General features: G+C 38.3%; 1 protein-coding gene across 1 annotated transcript in view; it reads right to left on the bottom strand.

The window, feature by feature from the left end:
- Positions 1-5,824, bottom strand: part of tango2.L (transport and golgi organization 2 homolog L homeolog) — a 49,535-nt gene extending 43,711 nt beyond the window's left edge. The window contains 2 exon segments of the mRNA NM_001090225.1: positions 4,832-4,961; positions 5,702-5,824. Of these exon segments, the coding sequence (NP_001083694.1) occupies positions 4,832-4,887 (56 nt within the window). The 5' untranslated portion in view covers positions 4,888-4,961; positions 5,702-5,824.
- Positions 5,825-13,288: the final 7,464 nt, after the last annotated feature.

Here is a 13,288-nt window from a genome sequence, read left to right as displayed (position 1 = left end):
AAAAGGTTTTAATTCCTTTGGTCACTACTGTCTGTATTATCTCAGATACTACAGCATACTATACTACTGCTATACTACTATAATATCTCAGAAACATCTTAGAAAATACTGGATATTGCTAGATTCAGTTGTCCAGTGCTTATTGGTAATGTTTGGCAGAATGCAGTCATACTGGATTCAGTTGTGTGTGCCAAATTAAAATTAAGGGTATCCATTTATTCAATGTACATTCCCCATATTTTAGGACAAGAAAATGTATTTACATTTACAATGTAATTTTAGTTAGCCTCTGCTTTGCCTTCCCTACATATATTTCCCTGAAAACTGTGATAAAACATAAGTACAGAAGGTAACTCTGCTCAAAAATCCTTATTTATCAGCTAATTTGTATTTGTTAACATAAGTGAGATCTTACATTCAACTCCCATAAAATAAGGGAAGCAGAACTCTTGGCTATATTCACTGCAATGAGAATTGATAAACATATCTAATGGGCCATATTGAACTCTAACATGTGGTTATTAATACTCCTGAGTAGTGGGATATTTAATGCAATATGGTAGGGAATAGAAAATGATCTGATTGGTGTGGGGTTGACCAGTGGCGTAACTAGAAGTAACAGGGCCCCCCTGCAAAAGAAAAATGATGGGCCCCCCCAACTTATCCTGGTCAATGCAACATAAAGGCCACAAAGCCCTGCTATAGCCACAAGCAAGACTCCTCCATCTGTATTTTTCACACTTTCAAAAATAAAATCCCCTCAAAACGTTTGACCCCCCTGTCCCTGCAGCATCGTTCGTATTCCTTTCCCAGTTCCCACACATTTTAGGTCTACAGACAGTCACAGCCAGGAGGGCCTCTCCCTGCCTCACCTGCACCGTCCAACTCACAATGTGCGCACTGCGTCCACACGGCACACGCGATTACACAAGAGGAAGAGGGAGGGCCTGGCGAGACGCAGACGTCAGACAAGCAGAGAGAGGGCGGAAGTAACAAAATGACAAGCGGCGCAGGGAGGGCGGAAGGAAGACTGAACACTGAAGTATGGCGTATGCCTGGAGGAGGTAGGGCCCGGCCAGTGGCGAGGACTGGGGACGGAATATGTCATCATGTCACGTCTGAGTCTGACGGATCGATGCGATGCTGGCCTGGCTGCATTCATCAGCCAAGAGCCAGGAGGACATCAATTTCGGCTGAGCCCCCTCTCCTCCCGGGCCCCCCCGCAGCTGCGGGGTCTGCTTCCTCCCTAGTTACGCCACTGGGGTTGACCAGTGTCAAAAGTATGATGGTCAAAATGTGTTAGTTGCCATACCAATTGCCTAAAGCTGAAGGAAATAGCACAACAGGACATTTTAAGGTACATATGGATAGTTGCCCTGCATTCCCCTGTAGCAGATCTTTCAAAGCAGGGGAACACAGGAGTAAAGGCAACCTGGTCTTTTTTTGTTGGTTTGTACTTACTCTGCTGCAGGGAATTGCTCCACCTGTATTTGCTGCTTCAAACAAACTGATTGAATAGAACACTCTGCAATAACTCCTGCGTTTCTCTGCACTAATGAAAGAACCACCGCAGAGGACACAGTACAAGCGCCCACATGTAAGAGCCCTTCTGTACGTTGCTTTTATACCATGACTTTTGCTTCCTAAAATATGCAGCACAGCTTAACATAGTTTATGTCAAATAAGCTACGTGTATATGATATGCTCAGTTTTAGAATCCCTGTTATGAACAGTTTCATAGGTCAAGTTGTATATATATATATATATATATATATATATATATATATATATATATATATATATATATATATATATATAAATGTCGAACGAAAAAAAGATGCACACCAGGATTTGTGTACAAAAGTTTAAAAATCCATGTTTATTAAATTACATTAAAAAATTCGGCCAACGTTTCGGTCTGCTCCTAAGACCTTTATCAAGACCGGTCTTGATAAAGGTCTTAGGAGCAGACCGAAACGTTGGCCGAATTTTTTAATGTAATTTAATAAACATGGATTTTTAAACTTTTGTACACAAATCCTGGTGTGCATCTTTTTTTCGTTCGACATTTGGATAATTTTGCCCTTGAAGATAGCACCCAGGTATCGACTCAGAATCATGCATTACGGTGTGCGTTAAGAACTTCTGGACTATATATATATATATATATATATATATATATATATATATATATATATATATATATATATATATATATATATATATATATATATATATATATATATATATATATATATATATATATATATATATATATATATGGACAGATATATATGCTTTAGGGGACAGCCAACCTATTTATTATTGCAAGTATATTACATAAGAAGATCATATATTTACTTATAATACACAAAAGCCATGAATATCCTGTAAATTATATCCTTATAAACGGTGAGTTCTGATGTCATCAGTTATAAACGGTGAGTTCTGATGTCATTTCTGTCGCAAGACTCACTGAAACTTGTGTATTATAATAAATAAAGTATTTATTCGGCCTCGTGTTTTTATATGGTCATGAAACTCCTCGGTAACTTATAATATCCTTATATTTTACAAGAGGGGGTACTTTATTCACTATATATACTTTATATTAAGGTCACAGGCTAGACTAGAGTTTTACATAATGGGTGTAATTGAATAAACAATAATGTAAATCAAATGTTAATGTATTGGGTTTGTATTTTATACATTTTCTAAACCCTTATTCAGATACTGCAACAAAAACAGGCATGCCAGTAAAAAGATATGAGTATATAAATACAGGTACCATTAGTCAAGCTTAAATTTTACGTTTTCTTATATTTGTACAGCCATCCCATAAAAAATAATGAAGTATGAACTACTACAAAATTTGGCCTACAATATGTCCAAAGTTCCATCTGTTTGGAAGGATATACTGGCTCACAATTAACTTGCCTCATATTTAAAAGGACAGTAATGTTGTGTTCAAATGCTTTTAGCCTGGACATGCCATTTCCAATTCATGTCTCTGCACTGTAACAGCTGAATCGGCGGCTCTAGCAAAGGCCACACCTGTCAGTAATTATGTACTCTGATAGATACTCTGAAGTCAAAAGGCATGCTGGGATACATTGGGGCAACTGCTGCCAACAACACAGATTGTAAAGTAAAGGCTAGGTTATCCAGGAAATCAAGCAAGCACGAAAATAATGAAATTATGTTTTAAGCATGCATGTACACTGGTAACATAGTTACATATTTAAGTTGGGTTGAAAAAAGACCAAAGTCCAACCCCTCTTATTAATATTTACATTTGTGGTATCAATACCAAATATCAATATGTTTATATTTTTGGTATCAATACATGTTTATTCAAGTTAAACATCTGGAACAACAGACCTTTGACATGTTACAGGATATAAGGCCAACATATTAATGTTTTTACTGTAATATCCACGCAGTAAGAATGATAATCATTCCACATCTGCTAAGCTAACATAATTAATATAAGAATTCAAATAAGCACAGTTACCAATCATTAAGATAGATAGAATCACTGCAATTTAAAAGAGAGTATTCTCCTACTGATTATAGTATCCCTGCACATAGCAAGAGGGATTCACGTAGCAAGAGGGATTCACGTAGCAAGAGGGATTCACAAATATAGATTTAAATTGGAAATAACTGTTACCTAAAAGTGTATCCTAGATGTGTGAAATACTCACCTGCAAATGCAGCTTGGGACAATGACCAAATAGATCTGTCATTTATTTATTATTATTATTATTATTAACATGTATTTATATAGCGCCAACCTATTGCGTAGCACTGTAAAGTAAATGTGATTATACAACTAAATCACATGAATTACATACATAAAACATATGGAGTAACAAACATTACAATCAATACAGGTACAAAAAGGTGAGGAAGGCCCTATGCATAGGCATACAGTCTAAAGGGAAGGGAGTAATACACAAGGTGTGGGAGTGGGCAAGATCAGATTAAGTGGGTGAGAAATGTGGTATTGTATGTGGTGTTGCGTTTGGTAGTTAAGAAGAGTGAGGATAGGCTTCTCGAAAGAAGTGCGTTTTAAGAGATTTCTTGAAAGCAGAAAGGTTGGGAGAAAGTCGGACAGACCGTGGGAGAGAGTTCCAGAGGAGGGGTGCAGCCCTTGCAAAGTCTTGAATGCGAGCATGTGAGGAGGTAATGAGAGAAGAGTTGAGTAGCAGGTCAGTAGAGGAGCGTAGTAAGCGATTGGGTGAGTATATAGAGATGAGTTCAGAGATGTAGGGTGGGGCAGAGTTATGAAGTGCTTTGAAAGTCAGTGTCATTAATTTGAATTTGATTCTGAAAGGTAACGGAAGCCAGTGCAGGGATTGACAGAATGGCGAGGCAGAGGAGGAGTGGTTGCTGAGGTGTATGAGCCTTGCAGCAGTGTTCATTATTTATTAATCAAACATTAAGCTGGCCAAACACTGTAAAATCCACTTAGTTGGCAGGTTTGCCAAACGAGCAGTCTTTATCCAATTTAGCCATAAAACTATTGGCCCATGGGACAATGATCATATCATTATGGAGGCCATGGTAAATCCATGTTATATCAGTCAGGCAGGCTGTCTGAAGGCCCCCATAAACATATAAGTTGCCAACTTGATATGGGGGCAAAGTTGGCAGCTTTTATTGGCCCATGTATGGCCAGCATTACTCCAGGAATGAGTGATGGCCCTCTACATGATGCTGAAAGTTATAATCCTACAATAACTAGAGGATCCCTAATTGCTCATTCCTGCTTTCCAAAATCCCCATCCACGCTGGCATCATCCTTAGTACACAAAAACATAGGTACCTGTAGGCATTCTTGGTAACAGGACGGGGATCAAACTTAAAGAAAATGATGCACATGAGGATTTTCTTGAGGATGCCTGCTCGTCACTGTTCTGCTAGTGCATTAAATATGTTCTGCATCAACTAGCAACCTGTAGATAAAATAATAGAAAGAAAGAATAATATTTTTCCATTCATCCCTTATCCAGAAAGGTCTAAAATACGAGAAGTCCATCTTCCATAGAATCCATTTTAAGCAAATAATTCTAATTTTTAAAAATTTTCAACAATAAGAAAACAGTAGCTTATACTTGATTTTAAGCTGCATAAATACATATTAGTGGCAAATCAATCCTACTGGGTTTATTTAATGTTTTATGTTAATGTTTTAGCATATTTAAGGTATGGTGATCTGAAATATCTTTTATCTGGAAAGCTTCAAGCTGTTTAAAACAGCTCAGCTAACTAATCTATAACCTTATTACAAAACACATATATTGGTTATATTCTTAAAATAACACTTCAGAAACTAAAGGCCCCCATACACGGGCCGATAAAAGCAAAAGTCGGGTAGATGCCGATCAGGCATGTTAAAAAATCCCGTTGGTTTGCGGCCACATCTTTTCATTGATGTGGTCCCATGATCTGACCGCCCGTTTGGCCTCCATTCCGATCCGATCGTTGGGCCCTAGGCCACGATTAGATCAGCCCGAAATTGCCCACTTTAATGTGAGCATATCAGGGAGAGATTCGCTCATTTGGCGATCAGAGAGAGATCCACTCGTTTGGCGACATCGCCAAACGAGCGGATCTCCCTGTGTATGGCCATCTTAAGTCTCCAGTTTTTATCTGTCATGGGTTGTAATTACTAGGGCTGTTGCAAATAACATACCTACTGGTTCTGCTGTCTCTTATCAATCTTCTTCACACTCTTCCACTAACTTGTAGTAATGGCTGCTGGCCTGCAGTAGTAATGGTTAACCCAAGAGCTGGCAGGATTCTTATCACTCTCTGCTGTAAAGAAGTTTAGTTTTCAGAATGAAAAAAATTGTTTGGCAACTACCACAAAATAAAACTCATTGTGTAAATTAAAATAAAACTCCAACTATTAAAATAATTACTAAATGCTGTTTTCAATCACAAAAAGCACAGTATTCCTATAAGCTTGTTTCAGCTGGTTAATGTGATCAAAAGCACTGCATATAAAGATCAGCCATTGATTAAATTAAAGTCTATTAAAATCCATTTATCCAAGTGTGATCAGCATATTAAATTTCTACCTAATGGAAACCTTAGACTGTAATAACAACAATTCAATTATCACTGCTCCAGGTGCTTGCTCAACCGTTGGGGTCTCATGGGAAATGCCATGAGTAAGCAATTAAAAAAGAAATGGTAAAAAATATAATACTAATCATCTGAAAATATAATAGTAAATATCTGCAACATGCAAATGCATTCACTGTTAGGCTCATGTTACAAGGGACATATTCTCCACTGATGTTTTTTGGCCGGTAAATAAAAGCCATCATTTGATAAAAATGTTATTGCAATGTTTGTCCTAAATGGTTCATATACATAGTATTCATTAAATAATGACTGGCTCCCCACTGGTGAAAAGACCAAGGGAGAACATCTCATATGTACCCAGAGTATAAAATGACACTTGGACAAAATAAGTCATTATCCTGCACATACGGTATATTTATAAAAGTGTGAAATTATAGCTCGCCACAGTTTCCCCAGGATGAAATGGTGATAATTTATGAAACTGTGAACTCTCATTGTCATCAAGTGACAACCAAAAATCTCATAGGAATCAATGGAGAGAGGAAGAATATCAATCTGATATCCTGTGGGAGATTTAGGTGGTTATTTATCAAAGGTCGAGTTGTGTTTTTCCTGAAAAAAATGAGTTTTCAATGGTAGTTTTAATAAAACCTTGAATTTTTTGGGATAAAAATTTATTATGCTCTGAAGCTGCAAAAAGTTCATATCCAAAAATACTCCAGCTAAAACCTGATGAGGTCATGTAGAAGTCAATGGCAGAGGTCCCTTGAACCATTTGAAGATTTTTTTAGCCTTCGTGCTTTTTGGGTTTTTTTGGTGGTTTGTGCTCAAAAACTCAATCAATTTGAGCTATTCAAGTTTTTTTCGCCAATAACTAGATCAATTTGAGTATTCCATTTGAGATTAGTCCTCGAACTGATCTCAAGAGGAGTGGTTCATTTATGCAGACACCCCTAAAATTTGCCATGTTTTACAGTTTGTGTCTTAGACCCATACACGTTTTGGAGAAATACTAGGGGGTTGTAGGGGGTTCAACCATAAGAAGTAAATGTATTCACTTTTCACAGTGAGTTAAAGTATGACATATAAAATGTGATTTTAGTTTCATTTTCAGATTTTGCTTTGCTTTGTTAAAAAAAATAACAAAAAATATACATTTTCTAATGAAAACAATAGACACAAAGAATGTTTAGCACATGCCCTTTTCATTGTGCTTTTCATTGCCCCTTTAAATGTAAAATTGTAGAAAAAATTAAAACATTTTATATAATAGCTGCAAATCTCCTTTTTCTAGTAAATATAAGATGCCCTACTATACAAACACCCAGTAGCGAGAGTCAGCTTCAATGGCCACCTATCAGCTACGTTTAAACTATATAGGGGCACTCGACAGGGATGGCCATTATCACCATTCCTCTTTGCCTTGGCGGTGGAGCCCCTGGCAGTCCTGGTCCGCCAGACAAATAACATCACAGAACTCCGCCTGGGGAGAGTGGAAGAGTACATTTCTCTCTATGCGGACGACATACTGTTATATCTGGATAACCCAGGCAACTCCCTCCAGGCAGTCCTAAATATAGTGGATCACTTTGGACAATTTTCAGGACTCATAAACCAACTGGGGGGAAAATATTCCCTATCGATGCCAACATTAATCCCGACTTATTCCCTCTCACCCCTCTGGTCTGGAAGACTCATTCAAATTGTTGGCATTGTGGTGTATAGGAATTTAGACGCCTTTATACCCTTTAATCTCGACCCGATCCTCTTCACCATGAAGGTGAAAGTGTGGGCTAACCTGCCCATTTCTATCTGGGGCAGGGTTAATCTTCTAAAAATTATATTTCTCCCCAAGTTCCTCTACATTTTCCACAACTCCCATGTTCCTATCCCCCGTTCCTTCTTTACCTCTATCGATATGGCCCAAACAGCGTTTCTCTGGGCAAATAAGCCCCCCCAGATTTGCTAGAGCCAAATTGCGGGCTCCTGTTAGCGAAGGGGGATTGGGCCTCCCGCACTGGTATTTTTACTCTTTGGCAGCCCAAATCTACTATATACACTAGTGGCTTAATCAGGATCCATACAATCCGAACTTCCCACTACAAGCCACTTTAGCAAGCTCAATAGAGTCACCCTCCTATATTCCATTTCGCAAAGTTCCCGATCTATACACAACCCACCCAGATATAATCACCCCATACAAAGCGTGGGTGGCAGCACTCAGGATTTGCAACCTAGCACTACCCCTTCTGTTGCCTCATCAACCCCATTCCTTCCTCCCACACCTGCAACACATAGCGGAGTACAAAATATGGCCACAATGGGGCCTACGTACACTAGGGGATTTAGTTAAGGATGGAATGGTACGCCCCAGGACTGAATTCAATCATGTCCAAACCCAGGAGCCTCTCCCCTGGTTCTTCTATTTCCAACTTAGGGCCACCAATACCCAATTTCAAGGGAGCATTATAAAACCTGCAACCTCTAAGATAGAGTTAGCCCTTAGAGCCCCGACTGCCAAGAAACTTGTCACCAGGCTGTACTCGCTTCTCCTCGCTACCATTAAGCCTCCATTTAATGCAGCGGGTACAGCCTGGAGCAGAGACATCCTAGGGTTGGAGGAGGAGGACTGGGAGGAGGTGACTGACAGGGCCTATGAAGGAATAGACTGATCCAGTTCAAAATCCTACATAGGCTCCACTTAACTCCAAATAGGCTGTTCCGTATGAACAAACTCGATTCACCACAATGTCCTAAGTGTAGAGCCCCAGAAGCATCATATCTACATCTTATCTGGTCATGTCACCGACTCCAAGTCTGGTCTCAGGTTCCTAACTATATCCAGGATAAAATGGCACTACCTAAATTAATGACCCCTAAGGTGTGCATTCTTGGTGTAATAGACTAGGTCACCCTTAGGGCGGCCATGAGAATACTCTTCCATACACTACTATTTTATGCCAGAAAATGCGTCCTCCTGAATTGGATGTCTCCCCAACCACCCAAGTTCAATGGTTGGTTGAACCTAGTAGAAACGACACTCCCCCTAATACAACCCCTAATACAACTTACCTATACTGCAAGAGGGTGTCCCCAGAAATATGATCTGGTGTGGAGAGACTGGCTAGAAGCCACAGAGGAGCCTTAGAGCCAGAGATGATAAGCTATAAGTGACATAACTATTTGTACCCCGTATAAGGAATCTAGAGACAGCAGATGCAGAGTTACAAATAACCAAAGTGTATACCAATGTGCAGGATTCATGTGTATTGCATGCTCACGCTGTACTGTGATAAACACAATAAGATGGAACCAGACATAATATATTTGTTTGTTTATTGTTTTATATATATATATATATATATATATATATATATATATATATATATATATATATATATATATATATATATATATATATATATGATGCCACCATTTACCCCTTCACAACAGTGGCTTCAAAAGCTAACTTCAGGGCAGATGCCCTATTTCTCTGAAAGAAGTAAATGAGTCTCAGGTATTTATTTGGATTTGTTTCTCCACACATTCTCCCTACAACCTGTGCATGTCGGGTCACCATCTATCTCTCAGATGTTACTACTAACTGGACTCTTTCAAGGCAATAGTACAACATCTAAGCAGCAAATGCAGAGGCTACAGGAAGCGATCCTTAAAAATGAAGCTGAGAAGTCATATACAAACTCTTCCCCATCCACTACCATACACAAGTCTCATAGATAGCTGTCATGTTTATAGGAGGGAGACACGTGATGAGGAAAGCCATTCCTCATGAAACACAACACTGCAATTCCATTCTATGGCAACTATTTAAATCCGCTGGATTGGCGAAGGATACTCATTAGCCAATTCTGTAGAGATTGCCCATGTCTTCACGCAATACTACACAGAGCTGTACAAATCTACAGACTCGTACTCTGCCTCCAGCCTTTCCTGCCTGATATCCCTATTCCTCCACAGTGGGAAAGCTTGGTTGCTATAATCCAAACTGCTCATATACTGTAACCTTCAAACTGCTAGCACCCTATAATCATGCATACATACATTGTAACATTGACCTCATGACCATTTCAGTTCTCAGATTAAGGACCTGATATTTATTATCACCTTATTTTTACCTGGGCCACTCTCTGGTAAGACTGTTGCAGGTGGTAACCTGCTATGACCAGATTTCAAATCCCCATATTATTTAGGAGACAACCTTTTAATTTCCAATAAATTCAAGTATTCCTCTTAGAATTACCTTTCTTGGCTTCCCAACTACAATATACATGGGAGCTTCTAACCTAATCCATTTATTCAGAACAAACCTTTGCAAGGGGTTATCAGGGTTAAAGGAAAACTATACCCCCCAAACAATGTAGGTCTCTATAAAAAGATATTGCATAAAACAGCTCATATGTAAAACCCTGCTTCATGTAAATAATCCATTTTCATAATAATATACTTTTCTAGTAGTATGTGCCATTGGGTAATCATAAATAGAAAATTGCCATTTTAAAAAATAAGGGCCGCCACCCGGGATCGTAGGATTCACTGTACTCACAAACATACCAACAAACCATACATGTTAGGTCACATGAGCCAATTAACAGACATTGTTGTGTCTTTTGCTTCCACACTTCCTGTTACAGTTAGAGTTGAAGTATTTCTGGTCAGGTGATCTCTGAGGCAGCACACAGACCATCACAAAATGGTGGCTCAAGGCAAGAGATGTAAAAGGGTAATATTTACTTAAATATATATTCCAGTTTGGTAAGATTCTTTTATATGCCACTTAATATGATATGAACTATCTGTTGCTTAAGTGTTCATTTTGGGGGTATAGTTTTCCTTTAAAATGACATTGGGAACCTCCCGAACTTTGGATGCATGGCCCTGGCTGCAGATTTCTTCAGCATTATATAGTTCTTCCACAAATGTCTAGCCTTTGATCCTAATTTACTTATCCTCCAACAAATAAGTTGATCTTCCTGGCTGCCTTTTCCCCATTTATTTGTCTCCTGAGAATTAGGGATTCAATAGTTAGAACCAAAAATGCCACAATAATAAGTCTTTTATACAAAATGGCACATTGTAATACATGGAATAGGGAGGTTGTGCCACAGTAGAGATGCCTGGCTTTTGTTGGTCAATAAAACATTGACGTAATGCATTTATAGTATGAAAAATACATTTCAAAAGATTTGGGGGCGGGTATGAGTCTTGTTTGTAACAAGTAAATAAAACTGACAGTTTGACTTTAAAAAAAATCCATTTAAGTCATTATCATTTTTATAGTGTAACTGGTTATTTAAGAAATGAACATCTGCAGAGCCTGAGTAGTCCGACAGATGCTTAGTGTGTCATGACATATGCAAAAAGGCTTGAAAGAAATCTTTCAAATGGCGAACAAATATTGCTAAAGCAAAATATCATTAAAATCTAATAGGTCAATTACTGTGGAGGTGAATTGCTATTCTCCAATTACTTACAGCGCAAGCTGTTCAATTTCCATCTGAAATGGGTTACATTGTAATCAAGAAGTGATTGCATTACTTAAATGCTTATTATTCAGCAAGGAAGAGACTCTTAATTTTAATTTCACATTCGCATTTTACATTTAAAGACTGGGGCAATAAAATGCATCACCACAGTGATGGGGGGAGTGAAATGGGCCAACTTGCTGTGTGTTCTAACTACTTACCACTATCTTGTCAAGCAAATGACAAACCTTGTACCCTACATTTCACAAAGTTACTTTCATGTTCCTACCTACTCTACTTCCTCTGTGAAAATTCCACTTAAACATCTATATTTCCCTAAAGTAAAATTGGTATGTTCCACCTAGTTGACAAAAGAACTACATCCACACTCCAATAAAGTCCAGTTATGTATAGGTTTACATCAGAATATAAAAAACAGGGATAAGTCAAAGTCGCTGGAGCCTTTGGGGTATCCACAGCTCTGTCACTTCTCCAACATACAGTATGTGTGGGACATAGGGAAGGTTTTGCTTAAAGTGATACTGACACTAAAATATGAATGTACATTAAAAGTTACCTATAGGTCATGCTGATTGTTTTTTGCTAAGAGGTTTGTTTTTGTAAGTTATTGTTAGTTGAAGTTTCTAAACCTGACTGATTTGCCAACCTGACTGTCCCATCTCAGCCTGTCAGTTAAAAATTCTAATGCTAACGGACTGCTGCTGCACAAATTTGGCAGCCCCCTCATAGGTGATCACAGAGAGTCAGATAGGTTCTGTAAAAGCATTGGGCAAATACTTTATGGCAAAATTATAAGAAGCATGCAAAGTCAATTTTATGGTAGATGTAAAAAAGGTTACATTTCTGGTGTCTATCCTTTTAAGATCGAAGGGCAGTAGTACCCATATAAGACACAAGCATATACTTACACAGGTACACCCTCTTATTCCCAGTTGCACAAATAGGCACCCTGGTATGATCCTGCTCCACTATACAGGTCTGGTGGAGGGATGGAGAAGGCAATAATAAAAAAAAAGGTGAACCTTCAAAACTTATGAGACCTCATGGAAAGGTTTTGTGACATTAAGTGGCTCAATAATTCTAAAGCTATGCTCTAGTGAGAGTAGGGTTGCCACCTTTTCTGGAAAAAAATACTGGCATTTCTCTATATTTATCTTTTTTCCCTATTAATAACATTAGGATCAGCCTTCATTTTTACCGGCCAGGCCGGTAAAATACCGGCCAGGTGGTAAACCTAAAAGAGAGTGAGAATCTGTAGCACTATTTATAAATATAGGTCTGTTTAATCTGACCAACCCTGAACAAATGTGACAGGGAGAAAGGGCCAAAACACTCCCAAATTGAGTGCAAAACTAATACCTACATACATACAAAAAGAGACTTAAAAGGGTTGTTCACCTTCCAAACACTTTTTCATTTGAGTTGTTTTCAGATTATTCTCCAGAAATAAAAAAGTTTTTTTTTTTTTTTTTACTTTCCATTTTTTATTTTTTTGCATTTTTCCAAAATCTGAGTTGTCTCTGGTGTTTCAGTCTGGCAGTTCACCAATTCAGGTGCAGATTCTGAACTGTTACAATTTTGCAACATTTAGTTGATACATTTCTCCGCTGCATCTCTGGAGTATTAACAACTATTGTATCAATTCTAACAGCTGCCTTTAGGGCAAGGCCAGACGTGGCGTTTTT

Source organism: Xenopus laevis, chromosome 1L (genome assembly GCF_017654675.1).
Source record: "Xenopus laevis strain J_2021 chromosome 1L, Xenopus_laevis_v10.1, whole genome shotgun sequence".
Taxonomy (NCBI): Eukaryota; Metazoa; Chordata; class Amphibia; order Anura; family Pipidae; genus Xenopus; species Xenopus laevis.
The sequence above is the reverse complement of the archived record's forward strand: the minus strand, read 5'-3'. Positions and strand labels throughout refer to the sequence as shown.